Source organism: Geotrypetes seraphini, chromosome 3, assembly GCF_902459505.1.
Source record: "Geotrypetes seraphini chromosome 3, aGeoSer1.1, whole genome shotgun sequence".
Classification (NCBI taxonomy): domain Eukaryota; kingdom Metazoa; phylum Chordata; class Amphibia; order Gymnophiona; family Dermophiidae; genus Geotrypetes; species Geotrypetes seraphini.
This window is the reverse complement of record NC_047086.1, coordinates 412,896,690-412,922,405: the sequence shown is the minus strand read 5'-3', so window position 1 is coordinate 412,922,405 and position 25,716 is coordinate 412,896,690. Positions and strand designations below refer to the sequence as shown.

The window sequence follows — 25,716 nt, the reverse complement described above, 5'->3', positions numbered from 1 at the left end:
CTGGAACTCATTTTCAGCGACAACCAGCGGAAGCAGGAGGCTCTTAACCTCCATAAAGGGAGCACATCTCAAACAAATGGTAACGGAGCCCACTAGGGCCCAGGCGATCCTCGACCTGGTACTCACCAAAGGGGAAAGCGTCTCAGAGGTCTCAGTAGGAGATACGCTAGCCTCCAGCAACCACAACATAGTATGGTTCAACCTTAGGAAAGGCTTCCCTAGATCAAACACGAAAACAAAGGTACTCAATTTCCGGGGCACAGACTTCGCATGCATGGGAGATTTCGTCCATCAGACGCTGCAGGACCAAACGGAGACCGATGATGAAGATGCTAAGTGGTTAACACTGAAATCAACCATACCTGAAGCAACTAGCCGCTTCATAAAATCAGTAAATAAATGACAAAGAAACAATAAACCCCCAATGATTCACCGCGGAGATCTCGCACCTCATTAACGAGAAGAAAAAAGCGTTTCTCTCCTACAAGCGCACGGAGAAAAGAGAGGCAAAAGTAGAATATAGGACCAGGTCTACAGCGGTCAAAATGGCAGTTAGGGAGGCAAAACTTCGAGTGGAAGAAATTCTGGCAAAAAACATTAAAAAGGGGGACAAATCCTTCTTCAGGTATATTAGTGACAGAAAAAGGCGGGATAGTACGCCTTAGAAGACCGGACGGAAGTTACATGGAAGCAGATTCCGATAAAGCCGAACTACTGAATGAATACTTCTGCTAAGCCTTCACCTGTGAGGCACCGGGACACGGTCCGCAGTTGAAGGCAACACAAAGCACAGAAGACCCGTTTCAGAATTTTGAGTTCACACCAGGTGAAGTTTACAGTGAACTGGCAAGACTCAAGGTGAACAAAGCCATGGGACCAGACAATTTGCACCCAAGAGTGCTCAGAGAATTGAGCGATGTCCTGGCGAAACCGTTGGCTGAGCTATTCAATCTCTCCCTAAGTAAGGGGAAAGTTCCCCTGGACTGGAAATTAGCTAATGTCGTTCCTCTGCATAAAAAGGGTTGCAGGGCAGAGGCTGCGAATTATAGACCGGTGAGTCTCACATCAATAGTGTGCAAACTCATGGAAACACTAATTAAAAGCAAATTGGACACGATCTTGAATGAAGGGAATCTTTGGGATCCCAGTCAGCATGGATTCACCAAGGGTAGGTCCTGCCAATCCAATCTCATCAGCTTCTTTGACTGGGTAACAAGAAAGTTGGACTTGGGAGAGTCTTTGGTCGTCGTGTACCTGGACTTCAGTAAAGCTTTTGACAGTGTCCCACACCGCAGGCTGCTAAGCAAGATGGAATTGATGGGGTTAGGAGAGACACTAACTGCATGGGTCAATGATTGGCTGAGTGGCAGACTTCAGAGGGTGGTGGTTAATGATACCCTCTCTAAAACATCGGAGGTGACCTGTGGAGTGCCGCAGGGCTCGGTCCTGGGTCCACTCCTTTTCAACATATTCATAGGGGAATGACTCAAGGGCTTCAAGGTAAAATAACACTATTCGCCGATGACGCCAAACTATGTAATATAGTAAGTGAATGCAGTTTACAGAATTATATGGCGCAGGACCTGCTTACATTGGAAAGTTGGTCCTCAACCTGGCAGCTAGGCTTCAATGCTAAGAAATGTAAGGTCATGCACCTCGGAAGCGGAAATCCATGCAGGACGTACTTCTTGAACGGAGAAACTTTAACTAGGACTTCAGCAGAACGAGATTTAGGAGTAATCATCAGTGCAGACATGAAAACTGCCAATCAAGTGGAGAAGGCTTCATCTAAGGCAAGGCAGATATTGGGTTGTATCAATAGAAGTTTCGTCAGCCAAAAGCCTGAAGTCATAATGCCGTTGTACAGGGCCATGGTGAGACCTCATCTGGAGTACTGTGTGCAATTCTGGAGGCCACATTACAGTAAAGATGTGCGCAGAATTGAATCGGTTCAACGGACGGCCACCAGGATGATCTCGGGGCTCAAGGGTCTCTCGTACGAAGAGAGACTGAACAAATTGCAGCTCTACACTCTTGAGGAACGTAGGGAGAGGGGAGACATGATCGAAACATTTAAGTACCTCACGGAACGTGTCGAAGTGGAAGATGATATTTTCTTTCTCAAGGGACCCTCGGCCACAAGAGGGCACCCGCTCAAACTCAGGGGCGGAAAATTTCATGGCGACACCAGAGTGGTTGATCATTGGAACAAGCTTCCAGTGCAGGTGATCGAGGCAGACAGCGTGCCAGACTTTAAGAATAAATGGGATACCCATGTGGGATCCCTACGAGGGTCAAGATAAGGAAATTGGGTCATTAGGGCATAGACAGGGGGTGGGTAAGCAGAGTGGGCAGACTTGATGGGCTGTAGCCCTTTTCTGCCGTCATCTTCTATGTTTCTATGAATATAAAGGTAGGGTTATACTACCGTCCCCCTGGACAAAATGAGCAAGACAGATGAAGAAATGTTTTCAGAGATTAGGAAAGATGAAGAATTGGGCAACAGTATTATAATGGGTGATTTCAATTACCAAATTAATAGGGAAGAGTATGTAAAATCAACAAGTAACAAAGTTCATACTCTATAAACAAATATATCTATAGAACCCCCCTACAATTCCACTGCCAAATAATCACTCACAGATAGAGGAAATACACCACCGCAATCATACACCACACACTAAATTCAAAGCAGAAACAGAGGGAAAAGGAGCACAGGAGAATCAGAAAAGAAAAAGAAAGTGGAGAAAAAGCCTCAGTTCAGCTTCATGGGCTCAAAAAACTCCACTTTCTCTCATATGGGCTCCATTTTTCTGAATCAAAATGTTCACTGAATCAAGTATCAGCAGTAGCCACTCCCCAGTTGGAGACTGAAACATCCAAAAGTCTTGGAAAATGCAGGGAAAGTTCAAAAATCACTAACAGGCACAGATTCAACTCAGCGCATGAGACGGCAAAAACCAGATACTTAGCTGCCAATCATCTCATGCCTCTCGTGCCACGATCCCCCAAACGAACATGCACATGCAGGATAGCAGAACTTGAAACGGAGGACCACTTCAGAAGTCTTGCAAAAGCCATATTCGAAGATATCACTGCTAGTGCAATCACTGCAAAATGGTGCTGGGGATAAAGAAAGTCAGCAGCAGCTGGTGAAAAATCCTGAGAAGGCTCCGCCCCCAAAAGGTCTAAACAAATAAGCAGAGAGGAGGAAGAAAAGCAACACCTCCACCCCCATCCAGCCAATAGGAGACTACGTAGGAAGTCCAAAGACCAGCCCCCAGTAAACTTCAAAAGAAACAAGACACAGCTCAAAAAAAAAACAAAACTCAAAGAAAACTAAAAAAAAACCTTAGAAGGTTTGGACAAGTTCCTGGAGGAAAAGACAGGGTTGAAGCCACTTCTTGCCCTAGATTGGTAGCATGGAATATTGCTATTCCTTGGGTTTTGGCCAGGTACTAGTTACCTGGATTGGCCACCGTGAGAACAGGCTACTGGGCTTGATGGACCATTAGTCTGACCCAGTAAGGCTATTCTTATGTTGTTAAGTTGGGACCCAGGTCCATTTTACCCTTTTTCCCCCCTCACAGAAAATATCCTGGGTGCTTTCACTCCTTTTGGAAAAGCACTATCCATACATAACTGGAAAAACTCCCCATCTACCATCCAACCAGACCACTCAGATCACACCATGAACGTCGACTGTGCATTCCACCAGCGCATCAGCTCCACATGGAAACTGCCCGGAAACGTTCCTTTTCACACACCGTGGCAAAACTATGGAACCAACTCCCCCCAGACATTTGAGCTATAGAAGACCTACTACCTTTCCGAAAAGCAGTAAAACCCATCTTGTTCCCAAACCACGGCACTCCTGCACTGAGGCCTTAGGGAATAACCCGTAACAGCACTCTAACCTAACAGCACACAACCAGTAACAAGGTGCTGATTGCTACAAATGCCTTCTATCCACCTCACGTCACAGTCCCAATTACAAACATTCCCTCTCCCTCTATAGCCATTAACCTAAACTCATAGACCTGGCCATGATGCTATCGACCGATTATATGGCGATTATATGACGTAAACCCAAATAGGATTAAATACCATGGTTACCATCGCTACTGACCGAATATCCTTGCTTCAAATCTAACACCCCTGCCACGAGTGTGTGCTCATTCCACCCTCCCTCACACCATTTGATGTACAGACCCAATGCTTTTCCTTTATGCTGCAAATGCCCTCTGTCCTTTCCCCTCCCAGCAGTATACTGTATACGCACGTACTACTGTGACCCGTTCTGAGCTCCTGGGTAGGACGGGATATAAAACTGAAATAAATCAATAAAAGGTCACTTTTGCTACTGGTGCAGAGTCCTTGTTATCTAATTCTGCTTAACTATAGAACTTTCTCTCTACAGCTCTTGGTCTCTTGCAACCTGCCAGTTCCAGTATAGGAAACATTCTCAAACCCCCAACCACTCCCAAGATATCTCTTCCTTCTACATAAGCTTTATAATTTACCATCTCTAGATGGTAACGTCCAGTTATGCAGTCCCCTCTCTTACTGTACTTCTAGTCCATTTACAATTACAAATAAGGCTCCTCAGAGGTCTTGTTTAACTTCCATTGCTGTACAAGTTCTTCAAAAGCTTCCTGACATCACCAAACACCTCAAGGAATGTTTCATCAACCACAGAATCTGCCCCACCTTGAACAAATCCAAGAGACTCTGCTTGCATTCTCATACCAACACGGAAAGGATAATCCACCTCAATCATCCACAAATCGAAGCAACATTCTACATGCTCAGATTGACTCCTACACAATCAATCAGCAAACCTGTCCTACAAACTGCCAACTAAAGAACATTTAAAGGGACAGAATTCTCCCAAGCATCCTGAACAACAAAGCTAAATTAATTTTTGTCTCTATTCAGATGATCTTCGCTCTATTCCAAGTGGCCCACTACACAATCAGCCCACAGCTCCAAAACCACAAAATGACACTACATCTGCCTCAGGAGGCCTGCAAATAATAATAATAATAAAATCCTAAGCGCGTATGCGCACTTAGGGTTTCGTGTTCCCTGCTGCTGTGGTGTGTGATCCGTGGCCGAATTCTATTTTATAACACGGCGGCAGGGAACACTCTGGAGCTTCCCCCTCACTCACTGCGAAAGAAACCACTGTTGCCACCGCCGTTCCTTCTGCTCCTCTCTTTGGGGTGTGCAGTGCAGGCCGTACACATGGACCCGGAGGCACACCGAGAGTGTAACGGGATTCCTGGGCAGCTGAATGCAGTCTCCAGGCGGCTGCAGCCTCAGCAAACGCCGGTCTTCCTCCCAGCTCGCGTCCAGAGCCTTTCCGCCCCCAGTGAGAGGTTGAGTGTCATCGTCTTCGCCCCCCCCTCCCTACCCAGCGCACCCGATCCCCTGTTGAGCCTCCCATCCGACCCTCCAACCACGGTCTGGCTAGCTCCCTTAATCCTTTGCCGCCGCCCCCCTTCTCTTTCCACGGTCCCGACAAACTTCTTGACTCCAGCAGCAGCCACAGCACTCTAAACACGCTGCTTTGCGGCCTTCTACTGCCCTGATTTGCTCTGCCGGTGACGCGGCAGAGGGAATCACTGGCAGTAGAAGGCCGCGAAGCAGCGTGTTTAGAGTGCTGCGGATGCTGCTCGAGCCGGTAGGTTTCTGGTCGTCTCGCGGTGGGAGGGTTGGATGGGAGGGTAAGTGGGTCTGTTACACTTCAGCGGTAGTGGCGGGGGGAGATAGAAACATGCTGCTCAAGGGTTCTACTGCACAGGGGGATGGGAGGGAGGGATAGAAAAATGATAGGTTCTACTGTACAAGGGGGGAGGGAGGCAGGCAGGCTGGCTGGCTTTGAGGGTGGGGGGGCAAAGTCTGGAAGGCAGTGAGGGGGGCATAGGAAGGAGGCACTGGGGGCACTAAGAACATAGGAAGGGGCACTGAGGGCATTAAAGACATAGGAGGCACTGGGGGCACTAAGGACATAGGAGGCACTGAGGGCACTAAGGACATAGGATGGGACACTAAGGACAGGAAGGAGGCACTGGGGGCATAGGATGGGACACTGGGGGCATAGGATGGGACACTAAGGACATAGGAAGGTGGCACTGAGGACATAGGAGGCACTGAGAGCACCAAGGACATAGGAAGGGACACTAAGGACATAGGAAGGAGGCACTGAGGACTTAGGATGGGACACTAAAGACAGGAAGGAGGCACTGGGGGCACTAAGGACATAGGAGGCACTGAGGGCACTAAGGACATAGGAAGGTGGTACTGGGGGCACTAAGCACATAGGGGCACTGAGGGCATTAAGGACATAGGAAGGAGGCACTGAGGTCACTAAGGACATAGGAAGGGGGTCACAGAGAGTCAGGCAGACATGGCACAACAGAGAAATACAGGCAGGCAGGGGGCCAGGGAGAGACACAGACAGAAAGAATGACAGACAGACAGACAGCGTACACAGAGAGAGAGATACAAAGAAAAAAAAAAAAAAGATAGACAGACATCTACTCTAGCACCCGTTAATGTAACGGGCTTAAACACTAGTAATAATAATAATAATCTTATTCTTATATACCGCCAAACCTTTAGTTCAAGGCGGTTTACAATAAGAAAAAAGCTGGACATACAGCGAATTACAATAAATATCAAATGTTTCTCAGAAAAAGACGGATTACAATTGAATCAAAATTTTTCTCAAAGGCATTTCAAAGTGAGAAAAGACTGAACATTCAATAAATAGGGATCATAATTATCAAATATTTCTTAAAAGATAGAAAGATTCAGTTAAGTCAAATATTTTTCAAACAAGTAAGTTTTAAGAATTTTTCAAAATAAATAATAAGACTGGATTTTTCTGAGATTTGGGATATTATAGCCTATGTGGTGACATCACCCAAGTGTTGCCAATTTATCATGCTGTCCACAGAGAATTTTAGCCTCATGGTCATTGCTAATGTGGTACAGTGGTTAAAACTACAGCTTCAGCACCCTCAGGTTGTGGGTTCAAATCCATGCTGCTCCTTGTGACCCTGGGCAAGTTACTTAATCCCCCACTACCCCAGATACATTAGATAGATTATAAGCCCACCAAGATAGACATGGAAAAATGCTTGAGTACCTGAATAAATTCATATAAACCATTGAGCTCCCCTGGGAGAACAGCATAGAAAATTGAATAAATATTATAAAATGAAGCCTAGAGATCATTCCCTCTTCTGCTGCCAGAGCGATGTTCTGAATGACAGGCCACATCCTCCAGGACCAGTAAAAGGTATGTCAGAGGGAGATCAAGATGGCGACGGAGTGAGTAACGTTTTTCTAGTAGCTCCTGCACTTTGTCAGCAAATCTTTATATTTTCCTAATCAAGTTTTACCTGCATGCTGGGTTATGCCGGTGCGCAAGGGTAAGTAGAGGAGTGGACTTCCTGCCTCCTCTTCCACTTTTCTGACGCGACAGACAGCAATTACAACTTTTGCTGATCCAGTTGGTGCGGGCATCTCTGCTGACCGAGGTGGGTTGACCTCGGTCCTGGAGGGCGATGTATCGCTCAGTTCCCCCGCATCCTGGGACGATGTCGAGGATGCCTACAGCTGCACAGGAAGCGCCGGAGTTCATGTCTCCATCGATGCTGCAGGTCTCACCCCTGACCCCAGATGGAAGTTTCATTCTGCCGATTCCTCTGCAATCGGCTTCATTGACTGGAGGACTTGTAAATTGGAGTGAGCCAGGGATTGAGGACGCTATTCAACCCTCTGTGGAGGTGAACCCAGTGATGGAGTCTCCCGTAATCCCTCTCCCTGCTCCCCTGATTAGACCAGCAGTGATAGACATGGAAGCTATCTGGAGTGCATTGGAAAATTTACATAAGGTATGCTTCCAGTTTATTTCCTCAATACAAAACACTAATGCCCAATTTAATACTTTTGAAGAGAAATTTCAACAACAATCTGTTAGAATGGACAAAGTTGAAAAACTGGTGGCAGAATTGAAGGTTTCTACTAATTTGCAACTGAAAGATAAAATTTTACTTACTGGAAAAGTTAAAAATTTGAAGAATGCAAATAGAAATTTGAACTTAAGAATTTTGAATTTTCCTGTGTCTAAATTTCAATCTCCTATGGATTTATTTCATTCATTTCTAACTTAAGTTTTGAAATATCCGGAAAATAATATGCCACCTTTACAAAAGTTATATTACCTGAATCTTCCTAAAGAGGATAAAGAAAAAGGGGACAAACAACCAAGAGATTTGGATCTCACTGGTCTGTTGGAGTCATCTTAAGTTGACACTATGATTAGTGCTACTTTATTGGTAACTTTTGTTTTTCTTCAAGATAAAGAAGCAATTCTATAGGACTAATATTGTTGAATTTCATGGATTCAAAATTTCAATTTTTCCTGATGTATCAAAGTGGACACAAGCCAGGCGTAAGAAATTCCTGGCTTATCGTCAATCTGTTTTGAATTTAGGAGCAACCTTTCAGTTACGTTTTCCATGTAAATGTTGCATTACATATCAAACAGATATATTTTTTATGAACCTGATCAGTTGCAATTTTTCCTTAAAGGTAAAGTAAATACAAGAATTCCAGAGACTTCCATGGAAATTGCTAATCAGGCCAATAATTGATTTCAACTGTGCTCTGTAATTTGGTTTAATTTAGAATAATTCCTTAAAATTCAACTTCCCTTGGAATTGATCTCCTCTCTCTTCAATATGGACTTTAGTAATAGTCACTAGTTTGGTATAAAGTCTTACTTATTTCCTTTTTAAATTATAATATTTCCTCTCAAGTGATGTTTATTCAACTTGTATTCAGGCGGGGTTCCCTGAATGGAAAACTCTTAATAATCAATATAGTTTGGAATTCCTATGCTTTCAGGTAGATTTCATGGGGCACCAGGCCGCACAGTGGAATAAATTAATATCTGGATTTGTGAATAAAAAACCAAAAACTGGTCTTCGGGACATTTGGAGCATTGAGATTAAGCATCAAATTAATGCGTCTCAATAGCCACAAATTTGGTCTTGGAGGATGAGATGTACAGTGTCTGCATCTATGAGACAAACTTGGTTCTTTCTTTTGCATAGAGCTTTTTGGACCCCTGTTCGTTTACAAAAACTAGATAGCTCTAAGTTTAATAGATGTTGGCAATGTCATCTTGAGGCTGGGACATTAGATCACCTTTAATTCTATTGTCCTTTTATATTAGTATTTTGGAAATCAATTTGGCCTCAAATCAATAGGATGTTAGAGAATCCGGTAGCCTTGACATATGATACTATTTTATTTGGTATGTCAATGAGAGCGAAGAGTCAGATTTTGTCAAATAATAACAAACTTTTTTTATATTGACTGGAGTTGCCATTCAACAGATTACATTCAATTGGAAAAATCATAGCAGATTAAATTACAGTTTCCGGTGGAATTCTGTGTGTCATATATATAAAATGGAGCGCACAATAGCAACACAAAGAGGATATTTTGGTAAATTTCAGAAGATTTGGGGACCATTAACAGATTTTTGTAATGAGTAATAACGTTTTCCCAAAGTAAGATATTTGACATGGAGGGGTGTGGGTGGGTAATAAATATTAAATCCTATAATGTATAAGAATATTTAACTGTTTTTGATGTATTGGGAATGGAACTTTTGTAAGGGGAGGGAGGGTTTTCTAACTTGATATCAATTGTTTAGATCACAGTTCTTCAACCGCGGACCGATGTCGGTCCGCAGAAAATTTCTGCCGGTCCGCGCAGGGCCGGCGAGATCAAGTCGGCAATTAAATTTCCTGCCGACTGCGGTTCCTGCTCACTAATGTTCCTCCCAGCCTCAGGCGATTACGACAGTCTGCCGACGTCGGGGCCTTCTCTCTCTGAGTCTCACCTGTTCGGAAACAGGAAGTTGAAACAAAATAGGCGGGACTCAGAGAGTGAAGGTCCCGACGTGGCAGCCTGTCTTGATCGCCGCCCCTGCCAAGTTGCTGAAGAGGGCCGTGGGGAAGTTACAAGTAGAATGGAGAGAGCTGCAGATACAGGTGCAGGTGGAGGGAGATGGTCAGCGTGTGCGAGCAAGATCCTGGGGAGCCTTCACAGTGACTTCCTCCCCTCCCACCAGCTCTCCTACTTGCCAGGGCAGTGATTTACCGGCAAGTTCCTGCAGGCAAGTACTGAGAGCTGCTGGAAGGGGAGACAGCCACTGTAGGAGGCAGGGAAGCTGCTGGATAAAGGGAGAGCTGTTACTTGACTTGGAGAGAGTTAGAAGGAGAGATGCTGCTGGGAGGGGAGGAGGGAAAGGGAGAGGAAGAGAAGAGAGTTAATGTTGGATAGAGGGAGGAGGGAAGGGAGAAGTAAAAAAAAGGAAGGAGGGAAGGGAGAAAGAAAAAAGGAAGGAAACAGCTGGCAGGGAGATTACAGGAGGGGAAGGGGGTCAGGGTGGAATGGAGAGATCAGATGAGGGAAAGGGGAGAGAGAGGAATGATAAAGTAGAGAGACATTGATGCTGGAAAGGGGGTCAGCAGAGAAATGAAAGAGGGATAAAGATGCTAGATCTGGTGTAGGAGAGATAAAAATGAAGGCGGCAGTGAAGCTGGAAAGCACAGTTACTTACTGTAACAGGTGTTATCCAGGGACAGCAGGCATATATTCTCACATGTGGGTGACGTCATCTACGGAGCCCCGATGCGGACAGCATTTCAAGCAAACTTGATTGAAGATTCAAGCTTGCTGGCTGCACCACGCATGTGTGCCTCCTGCTCCACTAGAGGGCGCATCCCCTCCTCGTGGTCTCCAGTTCAAATATCCAGCAAAGAAGCCAACCCCGGGGAGGTGGGCGGGTTGTGAGAATATATGCCTGCTGTCCCTGGATAACACCTGTTACGGTAAGTAACTGTGCTTTATCCCAGGACAAGCAGGCATGATATTCTCACATGTGGGTGACCTCCAAGCTAACTGATAAGAGATGGAGGGAGGTTGGCAATTTAAGAAAATAGGTTACGTAAGACCGATTGGCCGAACCGGCCATCGCTTCTGCACAGTGTATCCAGGCAGTAGTGTGAGGTGAAAGTATGAACCGAAGACCACGTGGCAGCCTTGCAGATATCCTCGATAGGCGTGGACCTGAGGAAAGCTATCGAAGCTGCCATCGCTCGGATCTTATGTCCAGTAACTCGACCGTGCAACGTGAGACCAGCCTGAGCGTAGCAGAAGGAAATACAAGCAACTAACCAGTTGGACAGGGTGCGCTTGGAAACTGGGCGCCCCAACCTGTTAGGGTCGAAGGACAAAAACAACTGGGGGGCCGTCCGATTAAACTGAGTGCGTTGGAGGTAGAAGACCAACGCCCGCTTGCAGTCGAGAGTGTGAAGCGCCACCTCTCCGGGATGAGAGTGGGGCTTGGGGAAGAACACAGGTAGAACAATGGACTGGTTGAGATGAAAATCAGACACCACCTTAGGCAAAAACTTAGGGTGAGTGCGGAGGACCACCTTGTCATGGTGGAATACTGTGAAAGGTGGGTCCGCCACCAAGGCCTGTAGCTCGCTAACCCTCCGAGCAGAAGTGAGAGCGAGTAGGAAGATCACTTTCCAAGTGAGAAACTTAAGATGACACTTGTCCATAGGCTCAAATGGGGGTTTCATCCGTTGAGCTAGAACCACATTGAGATCCCAAACCACCGGAGGCGGTTTGAGGGGAGGATGAACATTCAGGAGCCCCTTCATGAAACGGGAAACTAAGGGATGGAGTGAAAGAGCCTTCCCTTCCAGGGGCTGATGAAAGGCAGCGATGGCGCTGAGATGGACTCGAATGGAATTGGTCTTCAGGCCAGAGTGAGATAAATGGAATAAATACTCCAGAACCAAGGACACAGGGACCGACACCGGGTCCTGGCGGTGAGAGGAGCACCAGGATGAGAATCTAGTCCACTTCTGAGAATAGCAGAGTCTAGTCGAGACCTTCCGAGAAGCTTCCAACACTTCCCTGACCGACTGGGATACAGGGAAGGAAGTCAAGGGGAAAGAAACCAAGCAGTCAGATGAAGAGACTGAAGATTGGGATGTAACAGTGAACCCCTGCGATAGCAGAGAGGGAAAAACAGGCAGAAGTAGAGGTTCCCTGACACTGAGTTGAAGTAGCAGGGAGAACCAAGGCTGGAGGGGCCATCGAGGGGCGATCAGGATCAGAGTGGCCCTCAGAGATTTTAGATGGACCAGCGTCCTCGAAATCAGAGGAAATGGCGGGAACGCATAGAGGAACTTTCCCTCCCAATCTAGGAGGAAGGCATCGGCCTCGAGACGGTCCGGGGAGTATATCCTTGAACAGAAGAAAGGCAGTTTTTGATTGTCGGGGGAGGCGAACAGGTCTATCTGGGGAGTCCCCCACGTGTCGAACACCTGTCGCAGCACCTGAGAGTGCAGGGCCCACTCGTGTGGCTGGAGGAGGCGGCTGAGCCTGTCCGCCAGGCAGTTTTGTTCCCCTTGGATGTAAACCGCTCGAAGGGAGATGTTTTGGGAGACCGCTCACTCCCAGAGTCGTAAGGCCTCCTGGCAGAGGGGCCAAGACCCCGTCCCTTCTTGCTTGTTTACGTAGTACATCGCCACCTGGTTGTCCGTGCGGACGAGAACCACCCGGTCGTGAAGCAGATGCTGAAAAGCCACCGCGGCGAGGTAAATGGCCCGAAGCTCCAGCATGTTGATGTGGCAGTGACGGTCCTCTGTGGTCCATAGGCCTTGCGTGTGTAGACCGTCTACATGAGCCCCCCAAGCTCATGTAGACGAGTCCGTGGTTAGGACCTTGTGGTGTGGCGGGGCGAGAAAGAGCAAACCCTTGGAAAGATTCAAAGAGTCGGTCCACCAACGAAGCGATCTTTGCAAGGAAGGAGTCACTGTCACGTGGCGGTAGATCGGGTTCCGATCTTGTCGCCATTGTGATGCCAAGGTCCACTGTGGTAACCGCAGATGGGGGCGGGCGAGCGGGATAACGTGGACTGTGGAGGCCATATGGCCGAGGAGCGTCATCATCTGTCGTGCTGAGACGGTAGTCGATCTCGAGACTTGTCGGCTCAGATTTACCAACGCCTCCCGACGCTGAGGAGGGAGGAAGGAACGCAGCTGGACCGTGTCCAGCACGGCCCCAATGAATTGTAAGGACTGAGAGGGGCATAGCTGGGATTTTGGGAAGTTTATCTCGAACCCCAGACATTGAAGCGCAGTAATAGTCTGTTGGGTCGCTGAGATAACCCCCTCCCTGGTCGAGGCTTTGATCAACCAATCGTCCAGGTAGGGGAATACCTGCAGACCCTGGGAGCGAAAGGTAGCTGCGACTACTACGAGGCACTTCGTGAAGACTCGGGGGGACGAGGACAGGCCGAAGGGGAGGATTCGATATTGCAGGTGGAGGTCCCCCACCTGAAAGCGCAGGAACCTGCGGCAAGCAGGGTGCACCGTAACATGGGTGTAGGCCTCCTTCAGATCGAGGGAGCAGAACCAATCGCCTTCGCTGATCAAGGGGTAAAGGATCGGAAGGGAAAGCATCCAAAACTTTTCCCGTACCAGAAACTTGTTCAGGCGCCTTAAGTCCAGGATCGGGCGCAGGTCTCCCGTCTTCTTCGGTACCAGGAAGTAGCGGGAGTAAAATCCTTGGCCCCTTTGATTTTGGGGGACCGGCTCCACCACCCGCAGGCGGAGGAGGTCCTGTGCCTCGGAGAAGAGGAGGGGCAACTGCGCTCGGTTTGGAGGACACGCACTCGGTGGGCTGTTGGGGGTACCTCCCGAAAGTTGAGCGAGTACCCTGATGAGATCACGCCAAGGACCCATGAGTCCGATGTGATGGCTTTCCAGCGAGGGTAGTAGGCTTGAAGGCGGCCCCCGATGGGGAGGGGGCCAGGTGGAGGTGCGGAGGGGGCCCGCCCCCGTCCGCTCATTCCGTCAAAAGGACGGAGATGGCTTCGCCGACGCCGTGGGCTTTGACTTTGGTGGAGCCCTAGAGTGAGCCTGGGGGCGTCGCGGCAGTGGTCTTGAAAAGGCAGGTGTGGACTTCTGGGGGTAGCGTCGAGGTAATCCCCGGAAGGGGCGAGAGGTCTGTGGTTTAGGCTTCTGTCGGACAAGAGACGCGAATGAGCGTTCATGTTCAGACAGCCGTTTCGTAGCAGCTTCGATGGTGTCGTCAAAGAGTTCCTTCCCGACACAGGGGAGATTGGCCAGTCGATCTTGCAGGTTGGGGTCCATATCGACGAGTTGTAGCCATGCCAGCCGGCGCATGGCCACCGCGAAGGCTGTGACCCTGGAGGATAGCTCGAAGCCGTCGTAAGCGGCGTGGAACAAGTGTAGCCTGAGGTTGGAAAAATCCTCGAGGAGGAGGCTGAACTCTGTCTGGCGAGGGGTGGGTAAGCTCTCCGAGAAGGAGGCGAGCCGCCCAATGAGGTGCTTCAGGTAGGAGGTGAAGGTGTAGTTCAGGAAAAAGTGAAGGTGTAGTTCAGGACTCTGGCGGTCATCATAGAGTTCTGGTACAACCTACGTCCGAATTTATCCAGTGTCCGGCCTTCGCATCCAGGGGGGACCGCCGCGGACACCCTCGAGGGGTGAGCTTTTTTCAGAGATGATTCCACCAGCAGGGATTGGTGGGACAGCTGTGGTTGCTCAAACCCCGGGTGAGGTACCGTCCGGTACTTAGACTCCATTTTGGATGGGACCGCCGTCACCATGTAAGGAGTCTCGAGGTTCCTGCCCAAGTACCGGGTTCAGTGGTAGCCGGAGGGACTCTCGGGGCGGGGAAGGCATATCCAGCTCCGCCAGGTATTCCTTGGAGAACCTTGAGTCAGATTGTAGGTCCAAGTCAAGGGCACGTCCCTTGTCCTGGACGAACCTCGTGAAGGATGGTCGATGGGGTCCCGTGGCCCCTTGCGGGGACGGTGACCGAGACCGCCGTTTGGCTGAGAATGAAGGAGAAGCCTCCCTCAAATAGCGGGGCTCTCGCTCGGATCCTCGGTCCGATACCGGAGACGCGCTGTGAAAGCGCTCCGGGGTCGAGGACCTGCATCGCCTCGAGGAGCCCCTCGGGGACGACGCCGGGGTTCTGGGGACCGACTGGTGCCTGGTCGGGGAACCCTCCACGGACTCCCTCGGCGAAAGCCTAGGGCCTCGGGCCGGAGCTCCGGACCGAGGGGGAGTCAATAGGAGCTGTGGGTTGGTAAGAGACAGCTCGGTGACCCTTAGCGGCTCCCCCGATCGAGTCGAGGGGGTGCGCCCTCGTACCAGAGGGGAACTCCGGGCTTTCTTAGAGAGGGGTCTCGATTTTCATTTCGAATGCCTCGGGGAGGAATCCGATGAAGAGGAGAGGCGACAAGAACGGCGCGGTTTTACTCGAGGGGTCTCGGCGCGTTGCTCAGGCTGGTCCGGCGCATGCGAGGTCGAGGCCGGTTGAAGGTGAGCCATGGCAGCGGATAGCTCCGTTGTGATCATCGCTCAGAGCAGGTCCTGGAATACGGGCACGGACAGCATCGATGGCATGTCCAAGGCCGCTGTGCTCTCCACTGGGGGCGATCTCGCTTCGGAGCATTCCCGAGGGGTGGAGGCACGTCCCGAGGTCTTCGGGGTTTTTACCGGGGCCGTGGGTAGGGAGTTTCCACTCTGTGCGGCCATTGTCCCCGAGGTTGGCTTCTTTGACGATGTGGAACCTGAGGAAGGAAGATGGGACTTACCCGGGGCAGAGGACTTATGAGAGCTCGAGGTCTTCGAAGTCGAGTCTCGAGGCAGGGCCGATGTACTCGGGGCCGATCTCGAGGCCGAGGGTTGATCGGTAGCAAATAGCTCTGCCATGCGGGCCCGTCGTCGGCAGAGCGCCCGCTGTTGAAAAGTTGCACACCGGGGGCAAGTTTCCGTTGGATGGTCAGCCCCCAGACAAAGGATGCACCAGGGATGCGGGTCTGTGAGAGATAGAAGACGCTCGCACCCGGTGCACTTTTTAAAGCCTGTAATGGGCCGGGACATCCAGGCAGCCGCGGCCAATCAGGCCTTGTGGTCGTGGCGATCCGGGAGCCCCCGGATCGCGAGAAAAAGGCGCGAAAAGCGCGATGAGCAGGAAGAAAAGATTTTTCGTTATGCACAGCGACTTTTACGAAGAAAAGAAAAAAAAAAAGATAGTAAATCGCGGTGCAAAGAAGGCATTAGGGCAGCGCTAAGAAAAACGTGTCTTCTTAGCACAGCGGAAAAAAATCGAACTGGAGACCACGAGGAGGGGATGCGCCCTCTAGTGGAGCAGGAGGCACACATGCGTGGTGCAGCCAGCAAGCTTGAATCTTCAATCAAGTTTGCTTGAAATGCTGTCCGCATTGGGGCTCCGTAGATGACGTCACCCACATGTGAGAATATCATGCCTGCTTGTCCTGGGATAATGAATGATGTAAAAAGGAGAGGAGGAACAGGCTGGATGGACAGGGAAGAGGGGCATAGAAAGAAGTCAGATACATATGGAAGGGGGAGAGGGCAGACATTGGATGGAACGGGTAGATGCTGGAAGGAAAAGAGTGAAAAGAAGATGAAAGCAGAAACCAGAGACAACAAAGGGTAGAAAAAAATAATTTTATTTCTATTTTGTCATTAGAATATATCAGATTTGAAATATATATCCTGCTAGAGACATAATTGGGGACTGCAGTATTCTGTTAGCATGATATTTCTATGTAGCATTCTATAATAACTTGGCTTGTTCAGTTTTCTTGATAGTAGAGGGGATATATGTGAAGGGGAGGGGAGACAGGGGTTTTGCTGGTCCGTGCCTGTATATTTGTATTTATAAAATCACAATTGTTCAGAATATTGTTTCTTTTTATAATTTAATAAAATATGTTCAATATAAAATCATAATTGCGGCTTGTGCAGATAGGATCAGATGGTTTGCGGGGACCGAGCTCGCGGAGATGGGGTGTAAACGGGGTTTTTAAATTTTAGTCCTAGTAGTTTGCCGGTCCACAAAATAATTCTTTTATTTCTGCCGGTCCACGGCTGTAAAAAGGTTAAAGAACACTGGTTTAGATACTAGGAATAGTTCATAATATTCAAAATATTATAGAATATAGGTATTGCTGAAAAGTTATATTTTTAATGATATATGAAAGTTAATCAAGTGTATATTTATAAGTTCGAATGATTCAAGAGAATGGCTCATAAAGAAATTAGAAGATTACAGATAATCCAGAATGCCTCTATCAAATTAATTATGGGAGCAAAGAAGTTTGACCATGTAACTCCTTTACTTCAAAATGCACATTGGCTTCCGGTCTCCCATCGTATTCTATATAAATTATCTTTACTTACATTTAAATCTCTATTATATAAAACTCCAGCTTTTATTTATAAAGCATTGATACCTTATAATTCTCCCAAACTTCTGAGATCAAATGTCCAACTCTTGCTGGTCATCCCCTCTCTTAAAATTATCAATACTCGTAGGCAATTTATTTTTACTGTTACTGCGCCTCAGACTTGGAATTCACTCCCGCTATACTTAAGAGAGGAGAAGAATTTGGAAAAATTTAAGAGCCAACTTAAGAGCTTTCTTTTTAAAGATGCGTTCAATACTTAATTGAAATGTTAATTTGCTCTTTCGCTAATTGCTCTTTTGTTTACTTTTATCTTGCTTATTTATTTGTCCTACCATTCCTGTTGTGTTTAACCTTTAATTGTTGACTCTTTCCTTTCTAAAGATTGTATTTCTATCCTACCTTCCCTATTGTATTCATGTCTTAACTTAATTAGTTTTGGTTTTTTTTGTGACTTATCCCCTTGTTAATTATGTAGGTCTATTTTATGTATATTTTAGATAATGTATTTTACCAATTTGTACATCGCTTAGAATTTGGAATAGGCGATTAATCAAATAATAAATAAACTTGAAACTTGATTTTTCGTGATTCCCTTTATCTCCTTAGTCTTATTTATTGCAATTAATAAAGGTTCTAAGACAATATCAAAAAGTAATGGAGACAAAGGGCATATGATATTTTATTATATTTAAGAGAACCGGATACTACTATTCCATGTATACTTAATTTATTAGAGAAATTCGGCACTTTTTCTGGATATAAAATTAATTGGAGCAAATCTGAAGTCCTCCCAATTAATGTTCATTGTACGAAAGGACTATTTGACCCATATTCATTTATTTGGAAAGAAGATGGAATAAAATACTTAGGAATTATGATCAAAAATACAATAGAAGACACAGTCAAAGAGAATGAAAAACTTTTAGTGAAAAAAATAACAGAAATGTGTGAGCAATGGAATCCATTACATCTTTCTTGGTGGGGAAGAATTCAAACAATTAAAATGATGGTATTGCCTGTGGTTTGTTATCAAATGAGTATGATACCAATATTTTTTCAGGGGTCATTTTATAAAAAACTTAACAATATTCTTACAAAATTTGTTTGGTTTGGGAAAAGACCAAGAATCGCTTTAGTATCATTACAAAGACCAATTGTGGAAGGGGGGGTAAATTTTCCAAATTTTTATAGGCATCATCAAGCCTATATTTTAAGACAGGGTATGTATTGGATCCTCCCAGATCTCATGGAAAATGTACCAGATTGGCTGTATTTAGAATGGCAGCTCCTGTTCCCTTTATATCCAGAACATCTAATTACCATAACAATGCCTAGGAGATATAAAGATAACAGAATCTTTTTAGATACTTGGAAAACATTGAGATACATAAGTAACCTATCACCAGAACCAATAGCTAAATCTCTAAATCAATCAATATGGGTAAACTCCAGGATCAGAATTGGCGGATTTAAAATCGTCTGGAAACAATGGATAAATGCAGGAATAAGAACACTGAATGATGTCATATCAGAAGGTTCCTTGCTTAGTTTTTCACAATTGCAAAATAAATTTGGACTAAATAAAACACAATATTTTAAATGGATGCAATTGAAGCAAGCCATTCAGGTAGGGTTCCCTGAATGGAAAGATCTTAATACCCAATATAGTTTGCAAGTTTTATGTTTCCAGGCGGATTTCTTGGGACACCAAGCCGCAAAATGGTATAAATTAATATATGGATTTCTAAATAAAAAAAAGAAAACTGGACTTAGGGATATTTGGAGCATTGAGATTGGACAGACAATTTCTGCATCTCAATGGCCAAGATTCTGGTCCTGGAGATTAAGATTAACAAAGTCAGCATCTATGAGTCAAACATGGATATTTTTATTACATAGAGTGTTATGGACCCCGACGCGCTTGCAAAAAATAGATAATACTAGATCTAATAGATGCTGGCATTGTAAAATAGAAGTAGGGACATTAGATCATTTAATTTTTTTTTGTCCTTGCATAAAAGCCTATTGGAATTTAATTTGGCCCCAAATTAACATATTACTAGAAAATCATATTGGTCTCTCATATGATACCATATTATTTGGTACTGCAATGAGAACACAAAGTCCAATATCAGCAAACAATAACAAATTGCTTTTAATATTGACAGGAGTTGCCATGCAGCAAATCACACAAAATTGGAAGGATTATACCAAGCTAAATTATACATTCTGGTGGAACTCGGTGTGTCACATATACAAAATGGAGAAAATATTGGCATTACAACAAGTAAATATAAAAAATTTTAAGAAAATATGGGATCCGTTGACAAAATATTCTAAAGATCAGATATCTTAACACATTGATAATAATAATATAGGGTTAGGGAGGGAAATATAGAAATTAATATGAGGAAAAATGAAAAAACAAATAACAGGGGAAAGGGATTCAATATATATGATATGATATTGTACATACAACTATAATTATTATAAACTAAATATTATGCTATTTATTTATTGTAAGAATGAAAATTTTATAAATAAAAATTAAAAAAAAAAAAGAAACTTGATTTTTCTTATACACTTGTTGTAATATGTAAAAATGAATAAAGAATTTAAAAATAAATAAATAAATTTTTTTTTAAAAAGGTATGTCAGAGACCAGGGAAGCAGCAACTTCACCCATGAGTCTATAATTAGGATTTCAAGCTCTTCCTGCCATAAACCTCTGATTTCAAAGGGCCAATAAGTGTGAATCAGTTGTAAGAAGTCTTACCCATCTTGTACATGAGGATGGAGAATACTGCAGACTTCTTCTACTGTTACAGAGAGTCCAGCAGGAGACAAACTGCTCCAAAAAACATGGCCACTCGGGGATGGGAAGGAGGGAATGTAACCGTTAGTGGAGCCAACCTTCAAGAGAAAAACATTTGATTACTGCACAAAAAGACTAAATGCAAGAGAGATATAAATGTACCACACCACAATGCCTAAATACACCTAAACCAAAGCAGTGCTATACCGAAAACCAACACAAAAACACTGACTCTGTAGTAGAAGCTCATGTAAACCGCTCCGAATTGACTCACCCAGTCATTGGTAGCAGTATAGAAGCTTTCAATAAACAATAATAATGTAATGAAGAATTACTAGAAATGCTCATTCTCTCTCGCCACTCCCGTCTGCATTTTTGAACTCCCTATTTTTCCCCGATTCTAAAGTCCTTAAGTATGTGGTTCCTTCAGCAGGCCTTCCAGATGGAAGGAGAAGTGATATCAAGACCTCCTTCTGTTTTAGAGCCTTTGTGTTTTATTTATAGATTGCTGTAAACTGCTTTGGTTTGAAGGGTGATACATACATACAATAACTGTCCGACAGACCAATTCTGCAATCACTCTGGTAAGTTTTCAAGTTTTAATAAAATTTGATGGATCACTTAATCATAATACAAAGCGATGAACAAGTTTAAAAACAATACAATTCTCATTACAGGGAGACGACCTCATTAACATAGGCCAACCAACAAACAAAACAGACCCTAAGGGAAAATGAGGGAAGAAATACAATATTTTGACAGTAAAGGAAACGAGTAAGGAAAAAATGAAAGGAGGGGAAGACAATGCTAAAAATCTGGTAAAAATTAATTAGTACACACTTACCCACGCTGAGCATAGGAATTTCCCAGAGTAGAGTTCTAAATATTTCTATGTACACATATACAAAATCAAAATCATATCTACAGTCATGTGAAAAAATTAGGATACCACATGAAATATTCAGTTCTTTCTTACGAAATGTGCACATATCAATGTCAGAATTTTTTTTAAAATGTATTTCTGGAATAGAAAGTGATGATGTAATTGCAGGTAAACAAAAATTTTCCTTGATTTACTCATGAAACAAAAGATATCCACAAAAATGTGTATTTTAACTGAGGAATAAATTAGGACACCCTAAAAACTAGTGTTACCCCCTTTGGCTGAAATAACTGCAGCGAGATGCTTCTTGTAGCCATCTACTAGTCTCTGACATCAGTCTGAGGAAAGTTTGGCCTACTCCTCAATGCAGAATTTTTTTAGCTGTGAGATGTTTGAAGGGTTTCTTACAAATACAGCCCGTTTCAAATCACTCTACAGCATCTCTAAACTAAACTAAATTAAACCTTAAGTTTATATACTGCATCCTCTCCATAATTATAGAGTTTGGCACGGTTTACAAGAGCTTAATATAGGAAGGAACAGTGTAATGGGGTTGGAGGTTGAGTATAGGGGGAAAGAGCATTACATTTTTGTGAATACCCTAGTTTTCAGGTGCTTTTGCAATAGTTGGAAGGAGCCCAGATTCCGTAATGAAGAATTACTAGAAATGCTCATTGGGATTAAGATCAGGGCTTTGACTCAGCCACTCCAGGATTCTCCATTTCTTAGTTTTCAGCCAGTCCTTGGTGGATTTACTGGTATGTGTTGTCCTATTTAATGCCAATTGCTCTCCTTATTAGCATGTATTCCCCCATACCAGTCATCACAGGCCAGGGTAGATATGGTGATCTCTGTCACCTTCCCCACAGGAAATCCTTATCATACAGACCCTTCATCTCCAAGACCCTGGAGAAAACAGTGTTAAACCAATTACTCTCCTTCATCGACAAACAAGGAGCCATAACCGCCCTATGTGCTGGGACTCAACTACTCTAACTGCAAAAGATCAAGTGCACAGCCTAGGAATACTCCTTGACTGCAACCTGCCACTCTCCGACCATATCTCTCAGGTGGTATCTTCCTCATTTTACAACCTGCGACAACTCCGAAAAATAAGGAACTACTTTTCAGAGTCTGACTTTGCCCAAATACTCTATGCCCTAGTGCTCTCCCGTATGGATTACTGCAATGCGCTATTCAATGGTCTCACAGCAAAGAATGTACAACGGCTCCAGTGTGTTCAAAACACGGCGATCAGGCTTCTAAAAAACCTCCATGCCCATAATTCTATCTCCCAGGCTCTAGTGTCAGCTCACTGGCAACCTTTAGCTAAACATTGTGTCTTCAAGGGCCTGATGCTAGCATTCATGACATGGCACCGGGCTATGTGATGGCTAAATTTCCTCTATATGTGTCAAATTGGTACTGCTTCTCCTAGGATGAAATACACCTCAAAACATCTCCTGGTTGTGCCCTTCAACTACAAACTGCCAAACGGTCCCACTCCCACTTCATACCAAGCCACTGGAATCGCCTGCCATCACAGATCAGATCTCTTGAAGGTCTCCTCAATTTCAGAAGAACAATAAAAACATACCTCTTCATCTGACCCCCTGCCCTTGACCCATGGACTACAAAGAACTATATATTGGTAACTGAACCAGTCTATGTCACATAAAGATAACTACACCTAATATGTGCCAACTAGGATGAAAATTTGCATTGTAATCTTGTACTGATATTGTGTATGTTTAACCAATAACACGTTCTGCGCTCTTTGAGGACAACGGGATAGAAAACAAATTAAATAAATAAATTTGTTTTGGGTCAGAGAGTCGGGAGGCAGGGGAGAGGAGAGGAAGAGTAGCCAGGAGGAGCAGAGTGAGGGGCAGCAGCGATAGGTAGCTCCGCCCACCCCTCCGACGTCGGACCTCAGAGCTCCGCCTTAAAAGGGGTGGAGCAAATGGCACTCAGCCATTCAGCGAATGAAGGTGAGTGTAAAAGGCACTCGCCTTAGCGAGAGCGCCTTTGCGAAGGGCCTTAAATAGGGGCGAGTCACTGCACAAGAAGCAGAAGAGCAACCGCAGCAGACGCAGAGGAAAGCCAGAGCAGATGCAGAGAGAATAGAGAAGTAGCAAGCAGCAGGCACAGAAGAGAACACACACTCACACAAGCAAAAAGGTACCAGTGCAATACTAGAAAGTACTCCAAAAAGGCGCATAGCAATGGAAGCAGAGGGAATCCAGAAGATGAGCTCTCCAGTGTTCTGCAGAGTCTGCCATATGTATGATTAACTCCCCTCGGGGAGGCAGTCATATGTATGCGGTCGGTGTCAGGAGCTGAAAAGCTTGAAGAAGGAAGTTAGGCAACTGAAGGACAGGATACAAGAACTGGAAGGACTTTACATTAGAGAATGACAAGGTGATAAAATTCATCACCGTTCCCGTCCCCGCGGATAACTGCGGGAAACCATCTTCATGTCATTCTTTAAGGAGAGAGGGAAGAATCAGAGTATAATTGGGCACAACCACTGACCCACAAGCTTTGCTTTGAAGAATGCTGGTGTAGAAGGACCGAGGTTGAAATAGACACTAGAAAATGACATGGGATTATTTCACGCAGTTATCCACGGGGACGGGAACGGTAATGAATTTTGTCACCGTGTCATTCTCTACTTTACATCACAGAAGATCCAATCAGGACAGCTGAAGACTTCATGAGAGAGAGACACATTGAGGAAGAAGTCAAAGAGCTCGAGGAGTTCATTGAGGCCTACAGGAGGAGGGTGGAAGAACAGGAACATCAGAAGAAAGATGAAGATACACCCACATGGAATGGAGAACAAGAGGAAGGTGATGCCAAGGAAGAAACATACAGAGGAATCCCGCAGGAAGGGGAGGCAAGGTCTTGCCGATGCCTAGAAGAAGCAATGAAGCACACCGAGGACATAGACCTGCGACCGGAGCAAAAACTGAAGAAGGGAAAGTCTGCAATCCTAGTGGGAGACTCAATCCTAAGGCAAGTAGATAACCACATAGCAGGAGGGAGAGAGGATCGACTAGTGATCTGCCTCCCAGGAGCGAGAGCAAAAGAAACCTAGGCAAACCGAAGCAAACGATGAAAAAATGAAAGCCGAGATGAAGTGAGACTGCAAAAGCGGTAACACGATTGTTTTGGGAGACTTCAACTACCCCGGGATAGACTGCAGTCTTGGAAACTCAAAATGCGCTAGGGAGACCGGATTCCTGGAGGCTATACAGGACTGCTTCATGGAGCAGCTTGTCAGAGAACTGACGAGAGGGAATGCCACTCTGCATCTAATCCTTAATGGGCTAAGAGGACCTGCAAAGGAAGTGGAAGTAGTGGGATCGTTGGGAAACAACGATCACAATATGATCAAGTTCAAAGTTGAAATAGGAATATCGAAGGGAAAGAGAACCACAGCGACAACCTTTAACTTCAAGAAAGGAAACAACGAAGCGATGAGAGTAATGGTAAGGAAGAAACTTAGGAACAGCTCAAAGAAATCGCAGACTGTAAAGCAAGCCTGGTCTTTATTCAAGGACACGGTGAGCGAGGCACAAAAAGCAATGTTACTTACCGTAACAATTGTTATCCAGGGACAGCAGGCAGCTATTCTCACTAATGGGCGACGTGATCCAACGGAGCCCCGATGCGGACGCTTCACAAGCAATCTTGCTTGAAGAAAACTCAAAGTTTCGAGTCGCCCGCACCGTGCATGCGCGAGTGCCTTCCTGCCCAGACCAGGGCGCGTCTCCTCAGTTCAAGTTTCAAGTTTATTAGGATTTTATATACCGCCTATCAAGGTTATCTAAGCGGTTTTACAATCAGGTACTCAAGCATTTTCCCTCTCTGTCCCGGTGGGCTCACAATCTATCTAACGTACCTGTTCAGATATCTAGCAGAGAAGCCAACCCAGGGGAGGTGGGTGGGACGTGAGAATAGCTGCCTGATGTCCCTGGATAACAACTGTTATGGTAAGTAACATTGCTTTATCCCAGGACAAGCAGGCAGGTATTCTCACTAATGGGTGACCTCCAAGCTAACCATAGTGGGATGGTGGGAGAGTTGGCAACTTAGGAGAATAAATTTTGTAATACTGTTTGGCCAAACTGTCCATCCTGTCTGGAGAAAGTATCCAGGCAATAGTGAGAAGTGAAGGTATGAACCGAGGACCAAGTGGCAGTTTTACAAATCACAATCGATAGGATTAGGAGACACTCTAACTACATGGGTTGGGGATTGGCTGAGCGGTAGAATTCAGAAGGTGGTGGTGAATGGTACCCCATCCGAAGCATTGGACGTGATCAGTGGAGTGCCGCAGGGCTCGGTCCTGGGCCCAATTCTATTTAACTTATTCATAAGAGATATGACACAAGGACTCGGAGGAAGGGTATCACTATTCGCCGACGACGCCAAACTTTGCAACATAGTAGGCAAAGCATATTACCTGGTAATATGGCACACGACCTACTGCTGCTGCTGCTGGAACAATGGTCAAATACTTGGCAGCTAGGCTTCAATGCTAAAAAATGCAAGATAATGCACCTGGGTAAGAGAAACCCACGTAGAACTTATGTACTAAATGGCGAGACCTTGGTTAGGACCACGGCGGAACGCGACCTAGGGGTGATC

General features: G+C 45.5%; 1 protein-coding gene across 2 annotated transcripts in view; it reads right to left on the bottom strand.

The window, feature by feature from the left end:
• Positions 1-25,716, bottom strand: part of PEX6 (peroxisomal biogenesis factor 6) — a 369,373-nt gene that overhangs the window by 264,523 nt on the left and 79,134 nt on the right. For both annotated transcript variants that reach the window (XR_004538689.1, XM_033936158.1), the window contains exon 5: positions 20,139-20,275. Coding sequence is in view for 1 of the 2 variants with exons in the window: in XM_033936158.1 (XP_033792049.1) it covers positions 20,139-20,275 (137 nt within the window). In the remaining variant the exon portion in view is untranslated. The remainder of the gene's footprint in view (positions 1-20,138; positions 20,276-25,716) is intronic.